A 26,777-nucleotide genomic window follows, 5' to 3' on the forward strand; every position below is an offset into this window, starting at 1 on the left:
AACCTCTGATCAGAACTGTCTTTCACGTTCTTCTTTGGAGTACTGTTCCTGCCGCCATCATCTTCACTACTTTTAAAAAGTATCTCTACAAGAGAATAAATAATACATCTCTAGCAGAGAATAAATAATACACTGTGACACCTAGCATTTCACTAAAACAATATCTAGACATTTTAAGGAAATGCATTCTTCTGCAATTATTTATAATACAGTCTATTTTCTTGACAAGCGTTTTGGTCAGTTTTTAAAGAGTGACCTCCTTTCAAAGTGTTCTGTCACATACTTATGAATCTTTGCAGCATCACAGTGTGTGGTTTTTTTTTTTTTTTCAGAGTACAAGCTTTTCAAAGGTACAATAGATCTGCAGGTTAAAGATGCTGTACTTTCATTCCCATTTTTATTCTTTTATAGACTATTCCCTCTATGGCTTAAAAGCAGAATTCATTGCCTTTTTATCTACACAGTCACTACCAGTTTTGTTCTCTAGGTCTTGTCCCCTGCTAGGAGGATCAGAGTGATTGGTGAACAAAGCAAACAGTAACAGAATTAGGATGGATGAAAACTTTAAACCTCTTTTTTGTTAAGTGAAAGATCATGTACTTCACCAGATAAATCACACAAACCATTCCATTGTAATGCTGTGAATTCATAACAATTAGAAATTGATACAACTAATGAGAATGAACATGACTCTAAGCATCACTCTCAGAGACAGCTATATACTTTCAGTACTAAAAATCACACAAGAAAGGACAACTTAAAAATTACATCTATACTCATAGAACAGGATGTTAAGAAAAAGTTTATTAGTACTAATACGTATAGTAAATCAGAAGTAAAATACGTCCTATTTAGATTTGAACTGAGAGCTTACCATTCACAAATTTCTCACTGCTTACAGAAAAGAGCAATTACACACCTCAGAAGGACTTTTTTATTAGAATATTAAAGACATTCAAGAACAACAACAACAAAAAACCACAACACTGTAAAAGCACCATAATATTCATGTTTCTCTTCTTCCCCTCAAATTAACTTTAAGAATTTATCTTAAGGGATAAGTATCTGTGCCACATGGTGAAGGTCTGCTTTAGAAGTATCATTTCAAACTACCAGCAGACACTGCAGGTCACTTAAAAACTTTTGATTTATAAACAAAGGAAGTGTAGAAGAAAACAGTGTTACTCTCTGTAGACTCACAATCCTCTTGATATAAACAGTGACTAACAAGTTTGTTAGAGTGAATTAGACCTTTCTTTTGTCTTTGGAACATGTCATGGCCAATTAATACTTCTGTATTCATGAAATAAATGGAGCACTATTCTAAAGATAATAAAAGCTGAAAAAGGTAAAACTATGCATCTGGGGAATATGTACCTTTACCTTGATATTAATATGTTAGTTCCCATGTTATTTCAGACTACAGTCCCCCAGCACAGTGGTACTGCATACATTTACAACATTCTTTAAGTAACACACAAAGATAATATGAACATGCTTTTCATCTTTTTCTAAATATTCACTCATTTGAATGTCTGCTGTAGCTTTTATATCAGCATTTACTGTAATCCACTGGAAAAAAAAAAAAAAAAAAAGATTTCCCATAGCCAAAGAAACTGATCAAAGCACACAAGGTGTTATGTTTATTATGTGGATGTATTAAAATAAAATTTACAACTCTATCTATAAATAAACATATATGCAGGAGAATAAAGAATACTACTGCAAAACAGAAAAAAAATGCACATGTTCATTATTAACATAGAAGTCAAAAGCAAAAAAAAAAAGGCAAAGGCATAACCTTTTATATTAAGCAGAAAATAAATGGCCTATTCAACCCTCCCCCCCCCCCCCCCTTCTAATTGATATGTAATTGTTCACAGGAATTAGTTAGGGAGGCAATGAAACTGTATTGCCTATAACGTGGTGCCTGTCTAAGACAGCAGGAAGATTCACCACATCAGTCTACTCAGTAAGACATAGGATCTACCTATCATATTCCTACTAAATAATACCAAGTTATCCCTCATGGAATAGACCCCACAAGTCATAAAACCCACCATCTTCAGTCAGCCAATTATGATGGCCTTACACAGGTAAACTTAGGTCCCACCAAAACAAAATAAACTACTAACTGTGCAATATAACACTTCATTTCTAATTAATAGTCACCAAAACTGTTTATCAAGTAGCTTGGCACAGCTGCCAAGATGGTACTTGTATAAACTCCTTTTATGGAGAAAAAAAAAACCTTTTTTTTTTTTAACAGAGGGGTGTCTGAATACCTACATAACTCGCAACAGAATGAGATTCTAGGCTCAAGAATGCACCAGGCAAAGGATTCCCCTTACAGTGCTTTCTGCACCAAGGCAGAAAAGCCACTAAGTTATTGATTTCAAAGAATCACAGAACTGTAGGGGTTGGAAGGGACCTCAAGAGATCATCGGATCCAACTCCCTGCCAAAGGAGGTACCCTAGAGCAGGTTGCCCAAGTAGGCATCCAGACAGGCCTTGAATATCACCAGAGAGGGAGACTCATCAACCTCCCTGGGTTGTTCCCATGCTCTGTCACCCTCACCATGAAGAAGTTCTTTCACGTTGGTGCAGAACTTAGTGTGATTCATTTTGTGGCCATTGCCCCTTCCTTGTCCTGTCCTCACAGAAAGACCACTGTGAAGACCAGAAGAAGAGAAGGCTGTTCTCACTTATAAACTGGGGACATGGCATATTGAGAAGGACTCTCAAAATGAAATAAGTCTTTGAACCACCTCCCTAAAGAGACAAAGGGACAACAGCTTACCTGCTTTTAATAAGGTACTTGCTATTTTTCTGAATGGGATTAGATGGACCCATTTTCCTGCTTTTGGAGGAAAGGGCATGAGTCCCTGCCAACACATTCTCTACAATCATGCATGAATAATTATGCGAACAGTGAGGCAAACGTTTGGATTTCATGAATACTGAAAAATAATTTGCATCGGCAAAATAGACAACTGAGTTAGAACAGGCAGAAACTGGGTATGACAAGAGTACTTTCCTTTTCCCCAGCCTTCATACGTGGCCAGTAGGGTTTGAAAAAGGGTACAAAAAAGCAACAGTTATGCAGCACCTCCTGACAAACACAACTGGTATCTGATTAAGTAAAATAATAGTCCCTAACTTTTTTAATCCAGAGAAGCTCAGTTGCTTTTTCCAGAATTTATTCTTTGATGTTAGAATGCCTGATGGAAACAGGTAGCTGCTAAGGTGGAGGTGAATTCCAGCATCATTTATAAGCTGAGAAATTTCTTGTCAGGTTTCCTTTTAGAAAAGAAAACATATTCCCAGACTGTGAACAAGTGTATTCAGACCATATCAAGTTTGGTCTCTCAGCAAATGCCAGATAACAGTTGGGACATTTTACTTTTATTCAGGAAGATGAAGGGACTTAAAACCCATTTTAGGGCAGAGGGTGCATGGACCTTTTTCATTCATGACCAAGAATTTCTCAGAAACACTCATTTATGCTCATAGACAGCCATCCAGCCTCAGTCTTTTTAGCATATTCTTCCAGTAAATGTCAATCAACTGACGAAAGTGTCTACAGCACTGCAATATCCTAGCATTTGCAAAAGGAACAACAGGGAAATTATTTTTTACAGACTGGATGAGTATTCTTTTATACCTCAATTGGTAAAAGTTTGGAAATGGCTGGAATCAACTCAGCCTTACGTACTAGGAAAAAATGTTGCTTAATGCATATCATCAGATTTGATTTTGTAACTGAGCAAAAAAAAAATCCTGTTCATCTAAGTGATACAACAAATAACAACAAATGCTGGAAGAGTTATATAAAATTTCCATAACACACTTCACTAGCAGTTTAACACTTTTTCTCAGTCCCAGTAAAACAATAATTGATCATCATACAAGTAACAAAACTAGAAGAGTGTATCCGCTAATCCACTTTTAAATAAGGATATATTTTAATCTAAAAAGATAATGAAAAAAAAAAAAAGAAAACAAAAAAAGACTAGCTGTTAAAGCACTAAACATGTCAAGAGCTGGCAGTTTCAGGGATCTGACTGTTTTTTGGAAACACATGGTTATTGCTCAGCAGGCCCTCAAGTGTTTCTCGCTGCTGGTTGCCTTTCCACTTCTCTCTGTGCAAAGACTGACTAAATTGGCAAAAACAAAAGAGCGATTTTTAAAGTTGGCATTTGAAACCTTCACTAGATTCCTTCAACTCTATCTGGGGCTATGAAAGTAACATATATGAAGTAACACAAAAGAAAACAATGACGTTCCATCTTTAGCAGCTGAAGATTTCCACCTAGTTTTATGTAATTTATAAAACAAACTAAAAATAAAGGGAAAAATACTATTTTTGTTACATTCAATTGCCTGACTTTATCATAAAAAAATAAAACATAAAACAGCAGAAAAATGAGATGAAGAATGGTGAGGTTTTATTTCCAAATTATGGCTCTTTAGTATAGTACTTCTCTATGTCTTTTACTTTCTCCTTTTAAACAAAATTGTGCAAAGGGAATTCACCACATACCCAGCTGGACTGTAACTATGCACTGTTGAATACTTCTCCCAAAGCATTCAAGAACACCAAATAATACACAGAATCAGAGTGATAAAGAATCTATGGTAATATACTACCTATCTGACTAGGAAAGAACCATCTTCACCAAACCATCAACTATTGTACAGTTTGTCAAGTTAAAACAGAAGTTATCCATGAACAATTCTTATAAGATTTCCACCATTCTGATTTCGTTTCAAATCCACATACTTTGTGAGACTAGTACTAAAAAAGAAGTCTGAATGAGCATGAAATTTCTGTATCATTGCACTGCAAAACCCATTTCAGATTCTGGTGAAAGCTTCATAAACAAATAAACATACTTTAGATTTTACATACATACATATATATACACAGATATTTTAAACATAAAATATAAATTAATTTTATATGTTCTGCACACACACAAAATAAATTTAACAGTTTATGCCTATATGTAAAAATTATCATTGATTTCATAGGCATATGGAAGACTCAAGGGAAAACTTTAAATAAAAAACTTTTAAATAAGACTATGTATGGTCTTACAAATACAAAATGCACATTCAAGAAAAAAAAAAAAAAGAACATTTGGAGCAAAAAGTAACCTGAAGACTAGTATTTCTATTAGCCTATGTACATACATATAAAATACCTGTTTCTTGTAGCAAACGTAGTTGAACTCCTGTATGCTAAACTTACCCATAGATTGGTGTACTTTCATCTGATCTAACTCCTCTTCCAGATTCAGTCTTCAAAAAAGTAAACAGAAAAAGAGTAAGAATGATGAAGCAACCATATATCTGCCACTAAGACTATTAAAACAAAATTAAACCAAAACCACATAAATATATTGAGGGGAAAAAGTTGTCAACACTCAGGAACTCTTCTAATTTGATGACAAGCAGCATACTTCAAACATAAAGTCATTGGTACAATAGCTCATTAAAACTTATAAACCTGAATTTATAAAATTCAGATGTAATGTTGGTGGTAACATACACTAAAAAGTTTCAGCTAGTCCTTTTTAGGTAAGGAAATACCTGAGCTAAAAACATGGAATCCTGTTTGTGGGGGAGTAAATGGAGTAAATAGCCTCAGGGGAAAGTACCAGTCCACCTTACACAGATAGATCTTACTGTTCCTCTTTGTCCAGCAACTATTTGAAAAACTTATTGACAGAATCTGTCCCTGCCTTTTCTAGCTTTGATCTGCCACTATATGACTAGTATAGTTTTTTCTGTAGTATCAAGCAGCTAAGGTCTGTACTGCAAATCACATGAATTACTGAAGTGGTGTTTAATGTTTTATAGAATTACTTATATATAAAGGTGCCAGGATAACAATGCTAAAGCTTCAAAGTCAAATTGGGAAATGCTAGACTTAACCATGTTACTTTGAATGGCTCATTTATATTTGTTTTCTGACCTAATATTTAAACACATAGTTGCAGACTATTTTAGCAATACGATGTGACCTCTTTTAGGTTAGGATCCTACAGCACAGACAGCAGTCATTTAGTGTGCAGAATGTACTTAAAATATAACCTTTTATCCTGTACACATACACATTATTGTAGGTCTGCTCTGAAGTCTGGATTGCTGATCTCCTCACAGCTTTTTTTGGTGTACTCAAAACAGCAGCAACTAAATGCTTCATAAGAGATTAATTTTCTTCACAAAATCCCTCTGAGACGAGACAAAAGAAAATCAGGACAAAATACCTGCTAACTTAAGGAATGGGTTTAAAAATGAGTCTTCTGTTTTTTAAAGCACTTTATATGTTTAACGCTTCTCTCAGCTGTAAATCTATGTATTGCAATTCACATCCCCTAGTCTCACGTGGAAATCATCACAAATACAAAGAAAATGAGAAACACACACACACAAACACACACAAAAGTAACTTGTTTTGCATGACACATGACTCCAGCTATATTCAGGATCACTCAGCTTCACAGGTTGACTTTCTTTGCTCTTCATTTGTTCTCGATGCCTCAGTCATCATTAGCTTTTATTACACAGACCACAGTGGCCTTGACCCCCTACACTAACTGCTCCTCATTGCAAGCTACTCATCTTGTAAACTGAATGGCAAGCTACTGCCTTGCTAAAACATTCTATATGTAATTAAAGACTATATTTAACATTATATGTTCTCTATGTACAGGTGGAGGCTGGTGACAACTGGTGTCCCTCAGGGGTCTGTCTTGGGACCAGTACTGTTTAATATATTTATCAGTGACAAAGACAGTGGGATCGAGTGCACCCTCAGCAAGTTTGCAGATGACACCAAGCTGAGTGGTGCAGTCGATACAACAGAAGGAAGGGATGTCAGCCAAAGGGACCTGGGCAGGCTGGAGAAGTGGGCCCATGTGAATCTCAGGAGGTTCAACAAATCGAAGTGCAAGGTCCTGCACCTGGGTCAGGGCAATCCCAGACATGAGCACAGACTGGGAGAAGAGCTCACTGAGAGCAGCCCTGCAGAGAAGGACTTGGGGGTTCTGGTGGATGAAAAGCTCGACATGAGCCAGCAGTGTGCGCTTGCAGCCCAGAAGGCCAACTGCAGCCTGGGCTGCATCAACAGAGGGGTGGGCAGCAGGTGGAGGGAGGGGACTGTCCCTCTCTAGTCTGCCCTTGCCAAGAGGTTGGACCTGGAGTGCTGCATCCAGGTCTGGGGGCCCCAGCACAAGAAAGATGTGGGGCTGTGTTTCTCAGTCAAATAATGACAGGACATCGTCAGGGGTATAGTTTTAAACTAAAATAGAGGAGATTTAGATTAGAGGTATCCTGGTTTCCACTAGCATAGAGTTAATTTCCCTCCAAGTAGCTTGTATGGTGCTGTGTTTTGGATTAGGATGAGAATAATATTGATAACACATTGATGTTTTAACTGTTGCAAAGCAGTGCTAACACAGAGCCAAGGACTTTTCAGATTCCCAGAAATGCCCAGCCAGCGAGGAGGCTGGGGGTGCACAAGGAGCTGGGAGGGGACAGAAGCAGGACAGCTGGCCCAGGCTGGCTAAAGGGATGTCCCAGACCTTATGGCGTCACACTGAGCAATTATATGAGGTGTCTGGCCAGGGTGGGGGGGACTGCTGCTCAGGGATGGGATGGGCATGAGTCAGCAGGTGGTGAGCAAATGCTTTGTGCATCACTTCTTTTGTACACATTATCATTATTATTATTATTTCTTTTCTGCTCTAATAAACTGTCTTTATCTCAACCCACAAGCTTTTACTTTTTTTCCAATTCTTTCTGCCATCCTGCTGCAGGGAGGTTGGGGAAGGGGTAGGGAAAAGGGAGCAAACAACTGTATGCTGCTTATCTGTCAGACAGGTTAAACCACAACAAGAGGTTAGAAGGAAATTCTTCACTGTGAGGGTGGTGAGGCACTGGCACAGGTTGCCCAGAGAAGCTGTGGATGCCTCATCCCTGGAGGTGTTCAAGGCCAGGCTGGATGGGGCTTTGAGCAACCTGGTCTGGTGGGAGGTGTCACTGCCCGTAGCAAGGGGGTTGGAATGGGGTGGTCTTTAAGGTCCCTTCCAACCCAAACCATTCTGTGATTCTATGATATGAATGCAAGGGAGTGAATTAAAGTTATTTTAGAATCCTTCCTGTACCTTTGTCTTCTCAGCATGTTAGTTTTCAACTTTAAAAATATTTGAGGGAACATGTTTACAGATGTATAAATGCACACACTTGCATACTACTCCCCTACACACTAGCTAAGTGGCAAAGAAACAATACTTGTACAAGATTTTTAAAAATAGTTAACATATACAAAAACTTTTAGAGTGATAAAAGACGTGGAAGTAAAGAAATAATCTGAAATAAGTAAAGACTGTGAAATAGACTTCCATGAAAGTTAAGGTATATCTAAGCTAGAAATATTTCAGGCTAGCCTAGAGAAGAAATTGCAATGTATCATACAGGATCCAGTCCATACAAGTCATTGAATGGCTTGCATGAATGCTAGAAATGAGCCCATGGGCCATCCATGGGTCCTGATGGGATGCATCCACGTGTGCTGAGGGAGCTGGTGGAGATGATCGCCAAACCACTCTCTATCATCTTTGAAAGGTCCTGAAGAACAGGAGAGGTGCCTGAAGACTGGAGGATAGCCAATGTCACTCCGGTCTTCAAGAAGGGCAAGAAAGAGGATCTGGGAAACTACAGGCCAGTCAGTTTCACCTCTGTCCCTGGAAAGGTGTTGGAACAGCTTGTTCTGGATGCCATCTCCAAGCAATTGGAAGAGGAGAAGGTTATGAGCAGTAAGTAGTCAGCATGGATTCACCAAGGGGAAATTGTGCTCGACCAACCTCGTTGCCTTCTATGATGGCAACAGCAGCTGGATAAATGGGGAGAGAGCAGTGGATGTCATCTACCTTGACTTTAGCAAGGCTTTTGATATTGTCCTTCACGACATCCTGCTAGCAAAGCTGAGAAAGTGTGGGATAGAGGAGTGGACAGTAAGGTGGGTTGAGAACTGGCTGACTGGCCGAGCTCAGAGGGTGGTGATCAGCGGCGCAGAGTCTGGCTGAAGACCTGTGACTAGCGGTGTTCCCCAGGGGTCGGTGCTGGGTCCGGTCTTGTTCATCGACAACCTTGATGAGGGAATAGTGTCTGCCCTCAGCAAGTATGCCAATGACAAAGCTGGGAGGAGTGGCTGACACACCAGAAAGTTGCGCTGCCATTCAGCGAGACCTGGACAGACTGGGGAGATGGGCAGGAAGAAACCAAATGAGGTTTAACAAGAGCAAGTGTAGAGTCCTGCACGTGGGAAGGAACAACCGCATGTATCAGTACAGGCTGGGGGGTGACCTGCTGGAGAGGAGCTCTGTGGAGAAGGACCTGGGGGTCCTGGTGGACGACAGGTTGGCCATGAGCCAGCAGTGTGCCCTGGTGGCCAAGAGGGCCAACGGGATCCTGGCGTGCATTAAAAGGAGCGTGGCCAGCAGGTCAAGGGAGGTGATCCTCCCCCTCTATTCTGCCCTGGTCAGGCCTCACCTGGAGTACTGTGTCCAGTTCTGGGCTCCCCAGTACCAAAAAGACAGGGATCTCCTGGAAAGAGTCCAGCGGAGGGCCACAAAGATGATATGGGGCCTGGAGCGTCTTCCCTATCACAGAATCACAGAATCATCTAGGTTGGAAGACACCTCCAAGATCACCTAGTCCAACCTCTGGCCTAACACTAACAAGTCCTCCACTAAACTATGTCACTAAGCTCTAAACCTAAACATCTTTTAAAGACCTCCAGGGATGGTGACTCTACCACTTCCCTGGGCAGCCCATTCCAATGCCTAACAACCCTTTTGGTAAAGAAGTTCTCCCTAATATCCAACCTAAACCTCCCCTCGTGCAACTTTAGCCCATTCCCCCTTGTCCTATCACCGGGCACATGGGAGAATAGACCAACCCCCACCTCGCTACAGCCTCCTTTAAGGTATCTGTAAAGAGCGATAAGGTCTCCCCTGAGCCTCCTCTTCTCCAGGCTGAACAACCCCAGCTCCGTCAGCTGCTCCTCGTTAAGACTTGTTCTCCAGACCCCTCACCAGCTTCGTAGCCCTTCTCTGGACTCGCTCGAGCACTTCCATGTCCTTCTTGTAGCAAGGGGCCCAAAACTGAACACAGTACTTGAGGTGCGGACTCGCCAGAGCCAAGTACAGGGGGATAATCACTTCCCTAGTCCTGCTGGCCACACTGCTTCTTATGCAAGCCAGGATGCTGTTGGCCTTCTTGGCCACCTGAGCACACTGCTGGCTCATATTCAGCCAACTATCAACCACTACTCCCAGGTCCTTCTCTGCCAGGCAGCTTTCCAACCACTCATCTCCCAGCCTGTAGCGCTGCTTGGGGTTGTTGTGCCCCAGGTGCAGGACCTGGCACTTGGCCTTGTTGAACTTCATATAGCTGGCCTCAGCCCATCGGTCCAGCCTATCCAGATCCTCCTGCACAGCCTTCCTACCCTCAAGCAGATTGACACTATGAGCAAAGACTGAGAGATCTGGGTCTGTTCAGCCTGGAGAAGAGAAGACTGAGAGGGGATCTTATCAATGTGTACAAATATCTTAAGTGTGGGAGACAAAGGAATTTGGCCAACCTCTTTTCAGTGGTTTGTGGGGACAGGACAAAGGGTAATGGCCACAAGATGGAGCACAGGAAGTTCCGCACCAACATGAGAAAGAACTTCTTCATGGTGAGGGTGACGGAGCACTGGAACAGGCTGCCCAGGGAGGTTGTGGAGTCTCCTTCTCTGGAGATATTCAAGGCCCGTCTGGACGCCTACCTGGGCAGCCTGCTCTAAGGAACCTGCTTTGGCAGGGGGGTTGGACCTGATGATCTCTTGAGGTCCCTTCCAACCCCTACAATTCTGTGATTCTGTGAAATACTCAAATGGGTCATACCAGGGCTGGATCCATCCGCCACCAGTGCTCTGTCTCCAGCAGAGGCAAAAGCAGATGTTACTTCAGGAGAGTGCAGAAGCCTAACCATTTCTACAGTTTGATCCCCATTTTTCCATACTGAAAATGGCACCTAAGCACTTCCCTTTATTTTCTCTGCTTTAACTGGCTTTCTGTTGATAAAAGTATCCTTCCTCCTATCCCACAGAACTGGGATTTCTTTAGAGCCTTTCATGTGTAGCCTTGTCAAAGGCTTTTGGAAAATACAGGTTAGATTTTATCTACGTGGTTACTGTTACCCTTCTGCAATTCCAGTAGGTTCAGGAAACAGAGTTTCCCTTTACAGAAGACACACTAAGTCCTTCCCAGCAAAATTGGGTTGATCTGTGTTCATTGATCTCTCTCCCTCTCATTCCCTCTTGTTTTAAAGACAGACTGCCATGTTCCCACGTAGGAAGCAGTCAGGCTTACTGGTCTGGAGCTCCCTCTGGAGCTCTTTTTGTAGATGGGATTTAACAGTGGCAACATGCCAGTCCATTGGCACAGTGGCTGTTTACAATGAGGTTCCAGTTCAGTAATTTCATACTTGAACTTCCTCATACTCACTGGGTGTGAAGATATTACCATCAAGACATTAACAACTGACTTATCTATTTGGCCTCATTATTGCTGTATGGTTATTTCAAACACATCTAACACTTCTGGTCTATCTGCTAGAAAGAACAGAGGGGCTGTTGACATTTTCCTAGCATCTTCAGCAGAGAAGGCTGACACAAAGATTCACTGAGATACTCTTTTACGGCCTTGTAATCCCAGTGTATCCTTTTACACTGTTACCATTAAGAAAACCTACAAGTTTCCTAATTGGCTTATTTTTCACATCATTTAAGCAAAATTACACTAACATAGTTTAAGCATCCTTAAAAAACACTCTTGAAGAGTTCTTTTAGCCTTCTCATCTTTCTACTTGCCTTTAAACTGCTATGTTTTATTGGTTTTCCTGTTCGCACCAAAGCAAGCTTATGCTTTAAATGTTGTTTTTTTTTGTCTGTGAGGTCCACATAAGCTACCCAGTTGAGCTGCTTTGTTTTTTGTTTGTTTGGTTGTTTTTATTAGCTCTTTAAAAAATAAAAATAAAAATAAAAATAAATATTGCAATACATATTTTAACTGCATTATATCAAAAAATATAAATCTAGTTCAGTTTTCTACAATTCACCACAACAATACTATAGCCTGCATATTTTGGCAAAAGAGAGCAGCTCAAGAAAAAAGAGGAAAGGGTGTAATCTGGTCTTCTTTGCAGAGGTAGTATGATTGCAACTTTCCCCGGGAACAAGTGAATATGATCAGTTGGAAGAAGCATCAAAGAAGGGTCAAGTGAGAAACTTTCTGAGGAATAAGATGGGACTTTGAGGAATTCAAGGTAACTGAAGTCACGTAAAACTGCTGAAGTATAATGCAACACTCAAAGAAATGATTCAACTTGAAAAAAGGGAAGGGGGAGGGGGGGGGAGAGAAATACTTTCGACCCTTTCATTTACACCATCACCCCACTTTAAGAAGATACTGTTAGCTTGTGTCTAGTGGAATTTACAGTTCTGGTTTGAAAACCTTTGGTACATTTTCTTAAAACTGTATCTGTCAAGACAAAACAGATCTTCATCCAGGCTTCATCCTGTACCAGATTAGGTACTTGAAGAGAACTGTGATCCAGCTGCATGGATTCTAGTGACACGAGATGCCTCCCTCACTTACTGAGGGTGAAAGAGGGATTGCCTCTGCAATCCTTCATCTCAAAGGATCAAAAATAAGCTCTGTGTGTGGTAATGAAGAATACTAACCTACTAGAAGTAGAGTCAGAACAGCAGCATCAAAGTTCAGATACTGTGAATAACAGCTTCCAATACTCTTTTAGAAGATTAAGATAGTATTTGCTGTAATTATCTAGAGCATATACTCACTGATTTGCTGCAGTTTTTTGCATAGTTCAGTTTTGATTAACACATCAAAAAAATGGAAAGAAGAAATGCTTAAGGTTTTGATACTAACTGAAAAGGGATTTTTTTAGGGCATTGAAAAACTTGTGTTTGATTTACCAAGTGCTGAGCAAAGGGCATCGTGTTTATGTCATCTGAAAAGATCCAAGACATAAACTGAAGCTGAGAGATGGAATCTTTGAAGATATTTCTACAGTGGAAAGGTAGTGTCTCTGTGAAGTGTTTCTAGCTGATTATAGTCTCGAGGCACAGATACTGAAAAGAAGTCTTTCAACATTAGTACATGCCACCTCCATCTTTGCTAGTAGAAGTACTGAGAGTTAAGGTAGGCAATTCTGAAGATGATGTATATTTTAGATGCCTCATATAAATCTCCATATAACCGTGCTTTTAACATTTTTTTTTATTTTATTAGGATTGATCAAGAAATTTCACATTTTACAATTACATACAAGGCTGACTTAAAAAAAAAAAAAGTAGTATACTTTAAATTTTTTGGATGATATCAAACAATTTTTTTCCTGTTAAGTAGTTTTTAAAAAACAGAAAGAAATTATCTTTTCCCTTAGCGGATTAGATTCATTATCTTTCCTGTTTCAGATTATAATAATGGGTGGAACAAGTATTTGAGCATCTCTTCTCTCAGTAGGGAAATTCATCAGTGAGCGTGCTTAGGAACTCTGTGAGAAGAACAAATCTACAAAAATATGGAAACAGTCAACTGTCTGCATTATAAAGCAGTAACACAGAACACAGAGGATGCTTTCAGCTTCACAAGTCTCCTAAGGACAATATTTACTTGAAAAACAGGGTGTTTCCTAGTTCTCTTTTTCATAATAAGTATGTTTTTGCTTAAGCAAGCAAATACAGAAATATAGCATACAAAATTTATAAATGCTGTTTTAAGGGAAAAATTATTTTCTTCAATTTTTTTGCCTTTTTACAATTAAAACTGTTACATTGTATGGTTGTATTTAAATTCATGTGCTATTTTAAATCAGAATCTCATAATTACACCTTATTCACTACTACATCTGCTAGTACACAGTAAAAGAACTAACTTTCTAAGCATTTAAAAGAAACAGATTTTACATTCCATTTGCACGGGGAAGGCCTAGAAAAAGGATTTAATTTAGAGTACTCCATACAGAAGAAGGAATATGATATTCGTAAAGAAATGCTGCTAAGCAAAATATACACAACATCAACTGAAGAAAAGATTAAGCAAGTCAGGAATGAAAAAGGAAAAACGAATCAGCCCTGAAGCTTGGAAGAGGAAGAGGAAAAAACTGACTCGGAAGACAAGACAACAGAAGAGATTATGGTTCTAAATTCAATACATACAGCAATGTAGAAAGTCTGTGATATTCACAACAGGAAAACAAAGTTTTCTTTAGAAATAAATGTTTTGCTCTACAGACTCAGAGGCAATGAACCTTTGAACCAATAATTCAAGAAAGAATGATAGGATTTAAGTACAACGGAAATATCCGGATCAAGAAGAAAGACAAACAAACCGGAATGTGAGTATAAATTGATCACTACCAATTCATGATAAATTCACAACTTGGCAATTTTTTTCTTGACAAAGTCAAAGGTAACTACTGCATTTTAAAGTCTGTCATATTTGTACTGTGTATTCACTCTACTGTGTAAATCGGCTTTAAAAAGAGACGTTCCTAAAATATAATTTTAAACAATAGTGAGATTTGGACACAACCTTTGTGCAAATGTTCATCAAATACCGTGAAGTATTCAGAAAACTTATACAATCTTTCATATTGATATGTGGAGTAGTGAAACCATGCAGGGCATTCAAACTCCAGAATTCCATAAATAAGCACTTAAGCATTAATAAATTGATTGATAACAACTAAAAATAGAAATAAAAGCTAACTGAATTTCAGTGTGTTTCAAAAGCAATAAAAAACTGCTCAAAGTCATCTCTGAAAATTGGCAGAAAACATATTCCAGCTGCGTACATGAAAAACCTTAGACAAAGGCAATTCACTACTAGGAATATCTATCAGTAATCTAGATGATAAGTAATAATAATCTAGATGATCAGTAATCTAGATGATAAGAAAAAAGTACCCACACAATTAAACTTTACGAAGCTTCATTAAATTCAGAGTCTAAATTCATATCTGCAATCATAATGCCAACACAGCCACTTCTTAAAAGGTTGCCAACCGTATCCTGGGGTGCATCAAGCACGGCACTGCTAGTTGGTCAAGGGAAGTGATTGTCCCACTCTACTGTGCACTGGTGTGGCTTCACCTCAAGAACTGTGTGCAGTTCTGGGCACCACAGTATAAAAAGGACGTTAAACTGTTGGAGTGTGTCCAGAGGAGGGCTACAAAGATGGTGAAGGGCCTAGAGGGCCCTTGACATATGAGGAGCGGCTGAGGCCCCTTGGCCTGTTCAGCCTGGAAAAGAGGAGGCTGAGGGGAGACCTCATCATGGTCTACAGCTTCCTCACAAGGGGGAGTGGAGGGGCAGGCGCCGATGTATTCTCCTTAATCACCAGTGATAGGACCCGCGGGAATGCTGTCAAGCTGAGGCAGGGGAGGTTTAGGCTGGACATCAGGAAAAGGTTCTTCACCGAGAGGGTGGTCGCACACTGGAACAGGCTCCCCAGGGACATAGTCACTGCACCAAGCCTGTCGGAGTTTAAGAAGAGATTGGACTGTGCACTTAGTCACATGGTCTAAAATTCTGGGTAGACCTGTGTGGTGCCAGGAGATGGACTCGATGATCCTTATGGGTCTCTTCCAGCTCGGGATATTCTATGATTCTATGATTCTATGTAGTGTTGAAACTGCACAATGGCCTATCACTTGGCCTGTATCTGGACAGTCTTTACATGTATATGTTCATTTCTATCAGATTGGCTTGCTGGTTGTGTTTTTTTGTTTGTTTGTTTTGATTTGTTTTGTTTTGTTTTGTTTTCCAAAAAGGTATGAGAAGTTTTCAAAACAAGGTGAACAATTAGTTTTTTCTGGTAGGACTGGGAAACATTTTTCTGTCCTGTTTAGTTTATAAAGTTTCTGGAATCTTAAAGAAAGCTGTACAACTGAAAAATTTACTCTTGATACTTACAGCAAATCCCTACCAACTTTGCTGATAATGAAGGTTACATAAGTGGATTGCATGATTGCTATTTCTAATTTTAAGAATACACTAATCCTATACTTATTACATGGACTGAAAATCTTATGTACGATACATATTCAGCTCCTACACATGGTTTTCTGCTCAGGACCACTTCTTAAAGATGGAGAAAAGAAAGAAAAAAAAACACGCCAGCTTTCAATGTGCTTTCTAAGAGTTACGAAACCAGTGGACAAAAAAAAAATAAAAATCAGAATTTATGACTCCCTACAAAAAAATACTTTGCTCTTATTTATATTCAAATGTTGTTTTCCAGCATCTTTCCTGAGTTCAAATGATAACCCACCAGATGGGAGAAAGGGGTCTTAAGCCATAGTAAGCCAACAATATGCTACATTGATTTTTTACCCTTAAGCACACCTGAAATTGCATCAAGGACTTCAGCCTTCTGCAAAAAGAGGTTATGCTGCATGTGTAAGTATATCTGGTAAAATTTGACTCTGTTTGTTCAGTAATTCTTTCTCAACAATAAACATTTTCTCATCTCCTTCCAAAACAAGTCATAAACCCAAAGCGACCTTCTGACAATATAACCCATTTCAAAATATTTTTTAGGTTTGTTCTGTTGACAAGAAACAATCCAGATCCTTTACCGGAGTAGAATCATAGAATCATTAGGGTTGGAAAAGACCTCCAGAATCATCTGGTCCAACCATCCCGCTACCACCAATGTCATCCACTAAACCATGTCCCTAAGCACCATGTCCAACCTTTCCTTAAACACCCCCAGGGATGGTGACTCCACCACCTCTCCAAGCAACCTGTTCTAATGCCTGACTGCTCTTTCTGAGAAGAAATGTCTCCCAATTTCTACTCTAAACCTCCCCTGGCATGACTTGAGGCTACTCCCTCTAGTCCTATCACTAGTTATCTGCAAGAAGAGGCTGCACCCCAGCTCCCCACACCTTCCTTTCAGGTAGCTGTAGAGAGCAATAAGGTCTCCCCTGAGCTTCCTCTTCTCCAGACTAAACAACCCCAGTTCCCTCAGCTGCTCCTCACAGGACTTGTGTTCCAGGCCCTTCACCAGCTTCGTAGCCCTTCTCTGGACATGCTCCAGGGCCTTGATGTCCTTCTTGTAGTGAGGGGCCCAAAACTGAACACAGTACTCAAGGTGCGACCTCACCAGAGCAGAGTACAGGGGGACAATCACCTCCCTGGTCCTGCTGGCTACACTATTCCTGATACAAGCCAGGACGCTGTTGGCCTTCTTGGCCACCTGGGCACCCTGCTGGCTCATGTTCAGGTGAGCATCAACCAGCACCCCTAGATCCTTTTCCTCTGCACAGCTTTTCAGCCACTCTGCCCCAAGCCTGTAGCGCTGCATGGGGTTGTTGTGACCAAAGTGCAGGACCCAGCACTTAGCCATGTTGAACCTCATCCCATCGTCTGCAAACTTGCTGAGGGTGCACTCAATTCCCTTGTACAAATCATCACTAAAGATATTAAAGAGGATGGGCCCCAACACCGACCCCTGGGGAACACCACTGGTGACCAGTCGCCTGCTGGATTTCACTCCATTCACCACCACTCTCTGGGCTTGGCCATCCAGCCAGTTTTTAACCCAGTAAAAACTGTACCTGACCAAGCCATGGGTATCCAGTTTTTCCAGAAGAATACTGTGGAAGACTGTGTCAAGGGCTTTGCTGTTCTAAATTATATGGTCAGGGAACAACTTTCAACACCTTCCTAGCTAAGGAGAAGTCAACAAGTCCTTGACCTAGCAAGAATCAGCACCTGAACTTTGCAGGAATCTGACTGGCACTTCCTAGAAGGCTGCCAGTATCTTCTAACATGGCAGATGAGAAGAAGAATCATGTCTTTGTTTTAACTCTGTAAGCCAATATTGATGTATACATAATATCCTGAGAACAACCTCAACATGTTTTGCTTACTACCGATAACATGATAAAAGTCATTCTTCTTTTCTGCACCACATATATAAAAAAGGCACCTAAGAGGAGCAGGGAATAGCATCCTGTTTTATGTACCAATTCTTCGTTTATATTTTCCAACTACGATTGTGCCACAGCCTCATTTGGAAATATTAAAAAAAGGATGGGTAAGAAATTGAAGGAGATCAAATCTATCCATTTGATCGTTTATGCTGGTATTTCATACATTTTTAAACGTACTGACTTTGACCCATAATTATAGTATTGGCTCTTGCCATATCATCCGATATTCTGAATTCTATTTTACTGCAATATAATAAAGGAGGAGTAACCAAAAGTATCATTTTCATAATACTCAAATATTCACCCACTTGGAATTTAGAAAGAGGTAGCATAATAAAAAATGTACTACAGAATCAGTTTTGCCAAAGGAATTACTTCTGATTTCTTTTAGATTATAGCTATGCATCAGCAAGAAATTCTCTATAACAGTTGCTTACTTATCAAGTTACTGGAATAGGCGAAATGCTCATACCATCTGCATATAAGCAGGGCTTCTGCAAAATATACCTTCTTGCTAGAACAAAATTTCCTAGCGCTCATCATTTTTAACTGTCAGCAGTTCTAAAGATACCATCAGGAGCCCTCACACAGCTCCAGATCTAAGGTACACATACACATGTGCACTTGTGTCTCAACGCATTAAAGAAATGGTAATTTAGAAAGATAGACTGAACTATAGCATAAACTTTCTGCCTGCACTTACCAGTTTAAATGGCTCCTTCCTTCGAGAGTTACTGACCCTAGGTTAACCCACTGCCAAAGGACTGTAGTTAGTCCTCTAGCAAACCACTGCCTCAAGAGTAATACACATCCCATAAGTCAGCCATTGCTCATCAGCAGCTTTTGGCATTCACAGGTAAGGCCAACAGGAGACTCCTACACTTCTCTGCATACAGATAAAAGGAATTAAGGGAGCAGGCTCATGGTAGTCTAAAATAAACATCCAAACAAACAATAAAACTTTTTTCCTGTTTGTCCCAGGGAATTTTATCTGGAAAATAAAACCAAGCACAGAATCTATTTTCTAATAGAGCTGAATACGTAAGAAGGTATAACCCACTGAGGAAACTGACTCCTTCCCAAGGATTACAGGTTGTAAGACTGCAGCAGGATGACTCTTTGGAGAAATAAGCAGAACCAACCACAATCTCCTAATACATACTGTTGCTGTTGTGGACAGATATCAGGGGGCTAGTCCAGGAGCTGCTGCAGTTAGGAAAGCCTTCCTATAAGTCCAAAAGGTAGCTGCTGCCTTTTCAAATGTTTTCCTCCAGAGTCATTTAAGTTTGTTAAAGACTGGAAAGCCAAATTAAGAAGAAAATCAAAGAGAAAAAAAACTGTTAAAAAAGTTTTGCACATTTTTTATCAGGGTCCTTGAAAGGGGACATTAGTGTTGCTTATTACTGTAATGAAAATAAGTAAGTTTTAAAGACACTGAGTCAAAGTTGTGCAAGAGTGTTTTTTTTCTTATAGAAAGCTTAAGCCAAATAGGTTAAAAATTCTTACAGGTAAAACAGGACAATGGAAGAAACTCTTTTCTTTCCCCCAGAAAAATAAATAAATAAATAAATAAAAATAAAGAAAAGGAGCTTAAGAAGAAAGACAGCAGATCAACGTGGAAAGGACTTCTAGGTAAGCAAAACTGAACAGTACTTTCTGTCCATGAATCTTCAAAAGGGTAAAAATCCTATTCCATAATATCTGAGTACATGCACACTAAGCATACTTTTGTAAAGAGTCTTTAAAAAAAAAAAAAAAAAACACAGGAAAAGGCTCTGGTAAACCAGAATGGGGAGTCTGACATGTCGTAATGCAAATGATAATTTTAAATTTTCACTCCTGAAAAATTGTTTAAGACTCGTGAGAACCAAATTAGGCACAAACTTTATCCAACATCTGAAATCCTACTCTGACAGAAATTTTTCACTTTGTTCCTACAGCATTATGATTCAAGAACATTTGCCTGCAGTAAGGGTAAAATATGCTTTTTTCATGGGGCTGTATATCTATGTGTCAACTGACAGCCTTGGGAGGTGAGAGTAAACCTTGGAGCAGGTGTTTGATCTAGACTGTGTGAGAGAGCAAAAACCATTACATATGTCTGGGGATAATGCTGCCAAAAGAAGAGTAAAGCAAAAAGTACTAGCATTACTTACATTTTGTGAACATTCAAGCTATCCAGAATGATTTACTAGAATTTCTTTACAGCAAGAAAATTGTAAACTTACAGTTTATACAAGACTATAGAGAAACTTGCATTTTTAATTAGCCAAGGAAATGGAATATTTGACTATACAGAGTCAGTGAACTATCTATCTTAGGTCATACATTCACTCTGCAAAATATGTCTTTATCATTCTTGTTTCCCAATTCAGTCACTCATAGGATGGATGAAAATTGCAGGAAGCGATATCTGTTGGTGCTAAGTAAAGTCTGTCTGATTTACAACCCACATTCAGGAGTGAGAAGGAATAAAAGCAACTCCTCCACACCAATCCAATGTCTGTTCAGATAACAAAAAACTGAACAGTACCATCGTTGTCAAGAATGAGCTTTGAGATATGTTTCAAATTAATAGTCACTTGGAAACCAAGGATGTGCTAGTGACTGGTGACTAGTTTCAACGTACAGCACAACCTTAACTTGTAAAAGAATGGTAGAAAATTATGCTTACAATTTTTTACTTCCCCTCTAATAATCGTTTCTTTGTTTCACTGTAGCATGAAATTCAGCTGACCAGAAGCTGGTTTAAAAAAAGTAAATTATGCTCATTATTTTAATTTGGACTTTCTGATTCCTTCATAACGACACCATCACAACAGCCTCTCCCACAAACAATGTTTACCTGTAGTTAGTTCAGAAAGGAGGACTCAACCTGAAAGACCATTTCTGGGTTACCAGTAAAATCCGTATGCTGCAGAGAAGCACATTGAGTGAGGATGCCACTACATGAATATCATGAGAATTACTGTCATGTCAGTGCTTTTAACCTTTGTATAAACTCACATGACCAACTGACTCAAGTCTCCACTTACCTACAACCTGGTTTTGATAAGGAGCAGCTGATCTCCAGTAAAGATGCAAATCAATTTCTTAAATTATTTCTAACAGTGGCATATCTGAGTTATAGGGAAATTTGGAAGATTCCACATTCCTTCTCCTGTGATTGTGTTTCTCAATCTCTTTGCAAAATTCACTTCTTGAAGTTCCATATGCTATTAGCAAAGATGAGATATCTAAACTTGAAAATTTGCCGTTTCCCTTCCAAAATGAGTACCAAGGAAAATGGAAGACCATCACTGTATGCTAAATTCAGCCGTATGCTGCATGAAAGCATAATCATTATAGGATTCACAACCATCTTACTATGAAAGTTAGGTATAGTTTAACAAAACACATTAAGTACTTTATATATACATCCTGTTTTTATATATTGGGCAACCATCAATGGAATTAAATTCAACCAGGGTAAATGCCAGGTGCTGCACTATAGACACAAGTGCAGACAGGGAGATGAGTGGCTGGAGACCAGCCCTGCAGAAAGGGACCTGAGGGTGCTGGTCAACAGTAGGTTCAACACAAGCCAGCTGTGTGCCCTGGCACCCAGGTGGGCAAACTGCATTTTGGGGTGCATTAAACACAACAGAGCCACCACAGAAAAGAGGTGATTCTGACGTTTTATTTAGCATTGGTGTAGTCTTGCCTTGAATATTGTTTACAGTTCTAGGCTCCAGAATATAAAAAGGGTGTTCAGGTACTTAAAGGTGTCCATAGGAGGGCAGGAGGGCCGGTAGGAGGCCTGGAGGGCATGCCCGTGAGGAGAGGCTGCGCACACTCGGGCTGTCCGGCCTGGAGAAGAGGAGGCCGAGAGGCGACCCCACGGCTCCCTGCAGCTCCCTGAGGAGGGGAAGCAGCAGGGAGGTGCCGCTCTCTGCTCCTGGTCACCGATGGCAGGGCACAGGGGCACGGCACAGAGCTGCACCAGGGGAGGGCCAGGCTGGGCGTTAGGGAACATTTCTGTGCCATGAGGGTGGTCAGGCACTGGGACAGGCTTCCTAGCCGGGTGGCTGGTGCCCCGTGCCTCCTGGTATTCATGAGGCATTTGGACAATGACTTATTGATTTGCTTTAACTTTGGGTTAGGTCAAGCCATGTGCTTACCAAAAGTACAATACTTCATATTTCTGTAACACTCAGATAAATCTACAGAAATCACTGTGATTGAACAGCAGTGCAAACAATATAAAGGGTTCTTGCCTTTCTACAACATCTACTTTTCTTTTTTTCATCTCAAACAATGCACAAAATTTATTGTTAATGAAACTTGAATTCTGCTTTTCCCTGCATATTTACTGTGAAAGTACATTTAATGGCTTGACTGCATGTTTTCAGTACAACACAGTCTCTTAATGTGTAAGAACGAACTGAAGTACTACAGGCTGTTTATGGAGACTTGGTTATACTACTTGGATTTTGAATACATGCCTACACACCAGAAAAGCACCGTTGAATATGGAAGAACAAAAGAAGAACAGTGACACATCTGACTCCCAAAATTACAGTAAACCCTCAGATTTGTCTCTTAGGCAGGTCACAGGAAACTGCAAGATCTGGATGGAGACTAGTAAGAAAAATTCTAGAAACATGCTTAACAATTAAAGGTCGTTAGCCTCCTCTGCCCTGACAGATTGTTCTCACAAGAAAACATTATATTTGCTTCAGATAGCTGACAAAGTGCCTTGTGAAAACATAACTGAAGAAGGCTTGGTAGAAAAAAAATAATTCTCTTCACAAAAGGGGCCATGTGAGTTTATTATGCAAAAGCCCCTAAATGAGTTCATGTGGATTTACAGTTCTGAGTTTGGTCCTATATAACGTCTTTTAAAAATGCACTACCCTGTAGTACAACAGATGCTTCTGGTTGATTACACTTTGAACTATTTTAAGGGGTTTTAGCCAACAACCACACTGTTTCAAATTCTCACTGTCATTTCACAGAACCACAGAATGGTTTGTGTTGGAAGGGACCTTACAGACCATCCAGTTCCAACCCCGCTGCCATGGGCAGGGACACCTCCCACCAGACCACGTTGCTCAAAGCCCCATCCAGCCTGGCCTTGAACACCTCCAGGGATGAGGCATCCACAGCTTCCCTGGGCAGCCTGTGCCACTGCCTCACCACCCTATAAGTGAAGAATTTCCTCTTAATATCTAACCTAAATCTCCCCTTTTTTAGTTTAAAACCATTGTCCCTTGTCCTATCACTATCTGCCTGTGTAAAAAATCACTCTCATCTTTTTTTCATAAGTCCCCTTTAGATACTGAAAGGCCACAGAGAGCTCTTCCTGGAGATCACTCCTCTGATCATCTTTGTGGCCCTCCTCTGGACCTGCTCTAACAGCCCCCCATCCTTCTTGTGCTGGGGGCCCCAGACCTGGATGCAGGACTCCAGGTGGGGCCTCACAAGGGCAGAGCAGAGGGGCACAATCCCCTCCCTCCACCTGCTGCCCACCCCTCTGCTGATGCAGCCCAGGACACAGCTGGCCTTCTGGGCTGCAAGCGCACACTGCTGGCTCATGTCGAGCTTTTCATCCACCAGAACCCCAAAGTCTTTCTCTGCAGGGCTGCTCTCAGTGAGTTCTTCTCCCAGTCTGTGCTCATGTCTGGGATTGCCCTAACCCAGGTGCAGGACCTTGCACTTCGATTTGTTGAACCTCATGAGGTTCACATGGGCCCACTTCTCCAGCTTGCCCAGGTCCCTTTGGATGGCATCCCTTCCTTCTGTTGTATCGACTGCACCACTCAGCTTGGTGTCATCTGCAAACTTGCTGAGGGTGCACCCGATCCCACTGTCTTTGTCATTGATAAATATATTAAACAGTACTGGACCCAAGACAGACCCTTGAGGGACACCAGTTGACACTGGCCTCCACCTGGACATAGAGACATTCATTTCCATTGGGCAGTATTCAGTCTCGTCAGTGAGTATGCATCTTTCTCAGTCCTTAGAACAACAGCTACAGAATTTAGCTTCTTATTGTTTTCAGTAGAGTGAAGTGATACTTTAGAGCTAGCAATCTTTTTATCCACTGAAAACCTGCAGAAATACATAATTATTTTAGCTATATTTGACTTCATAGTCTAGTACCAGTAACTCCAGTAAAAAGTAAACAAGATCCCTGTTTAATCTAATTGCAAGGGTCACTAGATCTAATTATTTTGCAGTAAGAAGCTTCCTATGTTCTAGCACTTTTAAAACTCAGGGGAAAAAAGAAGATTACTATGCAGAGCTAATACATATGTAAGACAGGCTATACTCTGTAGATAACACTTTCTAATATTGACATACCATGAAAGAATTTTGTTCTCCAATCAATTTTGGTACGCAACCTAGCTATCCAATGAAACAAAGAAAAAAATTATTCCAGCATTTGGATGTTGCACACAACAATGGAAATTTTAAAACTAAAATTCTCTGAAGACCAGACAGTACTGCTCAGCTAAAGAGACTGTCCAGGATATTAAAACTGAGCTTTTTTCAGCCACTTTGCTAGGAAAAAGAGTCATATTCAAGAAACAGAAGAACTAATAAAGTCTAGCTTTTTGTTTCTTACTGCTGCTGTTCCAGAAGAGTAAATTCAGCTTTCCTCTACCACCCTCCTTTAAAAGCTAGAGAAGGCAAGAGGCATCGTTTGCTGTAGATGGTCAGATTTCTAGTTAACCCACCAGTGACATATCAGCTCACAGATTATAAGCAAGCTGCTTTGACTCCAGAAAGAATAAGAAAACAGAAATCATAATGTCTTCTTTTCCCCAAAAAAAGTGAAGTTATAAAGAAACCTTTAAATGGCCACTATAGCAGATTAAGAATGCTAACTAGCTTGCAGTGATCCCAATTTCCTATACGGATGACATGCACAGCTCAGATGAAAGAATGAGTACTAAATGTTGTTCAAATGATATAGCTCTCCCTTTAACTTTATAAGCATTTCCTCCTTACCAGAAACTGCATATGATCATACCATAAGGGCAACCAATTTCCAGTTACTTGTGAGGATAAGAATTATGTCATCATTTCATACAAGCAATCCAGAACAGAAGAGGTAAAATTGTAAAGCTTCCACAACAGTTTATAAATAGTAAAAAATATCTTTTCAAAGTCTGTACACCAAAGGGTAAAGGGTATTCCTATGCTCTGGCAAACAAGTAAATGTAATTTAATATGGAAATGATGGAAACTACACAGTCATTTAAGCTTGCTATTTTGCAATCCAGTTGTTTAATTGTGACATTATGGACATGCAATGAATTAATTTACCCTGAATTTCAACAAAATCCAAACAATGTAGATACACAAATGAAACTGACTAATGTAGGAAGAAAATATCTAAAGACCTATCTGTCAATACAATTCTATAGAAACTAAGAAAACGTTTAGTACTTAATATCAAAGATTAAAAATAATTTATCTAAAAATCTGAGAACTATACACACACACGTGTATATGCATTTATTCATATATGTATCATTTTACAGATAGATACATTTATGTCAATGATTTATCAGACATTCTAAGTCTATGCAGCTTCAAGATGCTGAATCTAAATGCACTGTTGTTGCACAGCTGAATAAAAAATTTCAAAATTTTGGTATTATTATAACTTTCTCCAAAGTTTTCAGCAGCTTCATGCAGCTGAAATTAAAATCTATTTATATAAGATTGTGCCACCCTCCTCCTTTGCAAAGTTTTAACTGCTATTTGAAAATTACTGTTTTTCTGTTTGCTTATGGAGGAGAAAAAGTGATCAAAGCACGTTTTCCTTAACACAAAACACAAACATCAATATCAATATAACTGCTTTTGTAGCCTGCAACAATGTGTTACTTAACAGGAAATAACTACAGCATAACACAAGTATTATATACCTCATAGGGAAAATGACCCACATGTGAAAATCAAAAACAGGGAATCCTAGCAGAGCCATGAAGTGGCTTTCACTTGGCCATTAGTGTTAACAAACATTTAAAAAATATTTAGTGAATTTATTTAAACTAACTCTTTTTGTTCCTCTTTGCAATTCTTCAATTTTGGCACGTGTTTAGCTTGCAGTTGACAGAGAATTTCTTAATACAGTGAGTTATGAGGGCTTAAAAACTAGATTATTTTTTAGCTACGGGTTCATTTCTCAACGTGAACTTGAATTGCGATCATTTTTGCTTTTTTAGTCCAACAATGAAAAAAAAGGAGATTCTACAACTTAAAATTAAATATGCACCTTTCAATCCACATAATATACATAGTGCAATATAATTTGATATTGTGGGTAAAAGAGTAAATAATGGGGAGAACTAAAACTGTTACTGTAAATAACCAGAGAATAATTATTCTGTAATGGTCTTAGTAGTAATATAAACCATATTAATAGCAAAAATATTCTCTTCCTTCTAGAGGAATGTTGGGAAATTCAAGAGAAACACATGCATGAAGCACTGAACAGACACTACAAAATCACAGTTTATTGATTATTGTATTTTACTAATCTCATACAGAATTGTAAGAATATATAGATACTTTCTTTTATATGCACAAGTAGCTCAAATTTATAAATCGTTGATAATGGAGAGTATGCAGGCCATGGCTCTGAAAAACATTACATTCCTAAGTAATACAACACGTACATACTATTCTTTACT

The 26,777-nt window shown here is 39.6% G+C and overlaps 1 protein-coding gene across 6 annotated transcripts in view; it reads right to left on the minus strand.

The window, feature by feature from the left end:
• Positions 1-26,777, minus strand: part of CNTLN (centlein) — a 207,505-nt gene that overhangs the window by 72,638 nt on the left and 108,090 nt on the right. For all 6 annotated transcript variants that reach the window (XM_083818992.1, XM_083818994.1, XM_083818991.1 and 3 more), the window contains 2 exons: positions 5,255-5,304; positions 1-85 (listed from right to left, as the gene is read on the minus strand). The exon at positions 1-85 is cut by the window's left edge and continues 7 nt beyond it. In XM_083818992.1, the coding sequence (XP_083675118.1) occupies positions 1-85; positions 5,255-5,304 (135 nt within the window). The remainder of the gene's footprint in view (positions 86-5,254; positions 5,305-26,777) is intronic.

The sequence above is a fragment of the Anser anser genome (assembly GCF_964211835.1).
Source record: "Anser anser genome assembly, chromosome: Z".
In the NCBI taxonomy this organism is placed as follows: Eukaryota; Metazoa; Chordata; class Aves; order Anseriformes; family Anatidae; genus Anser; species Anser anser.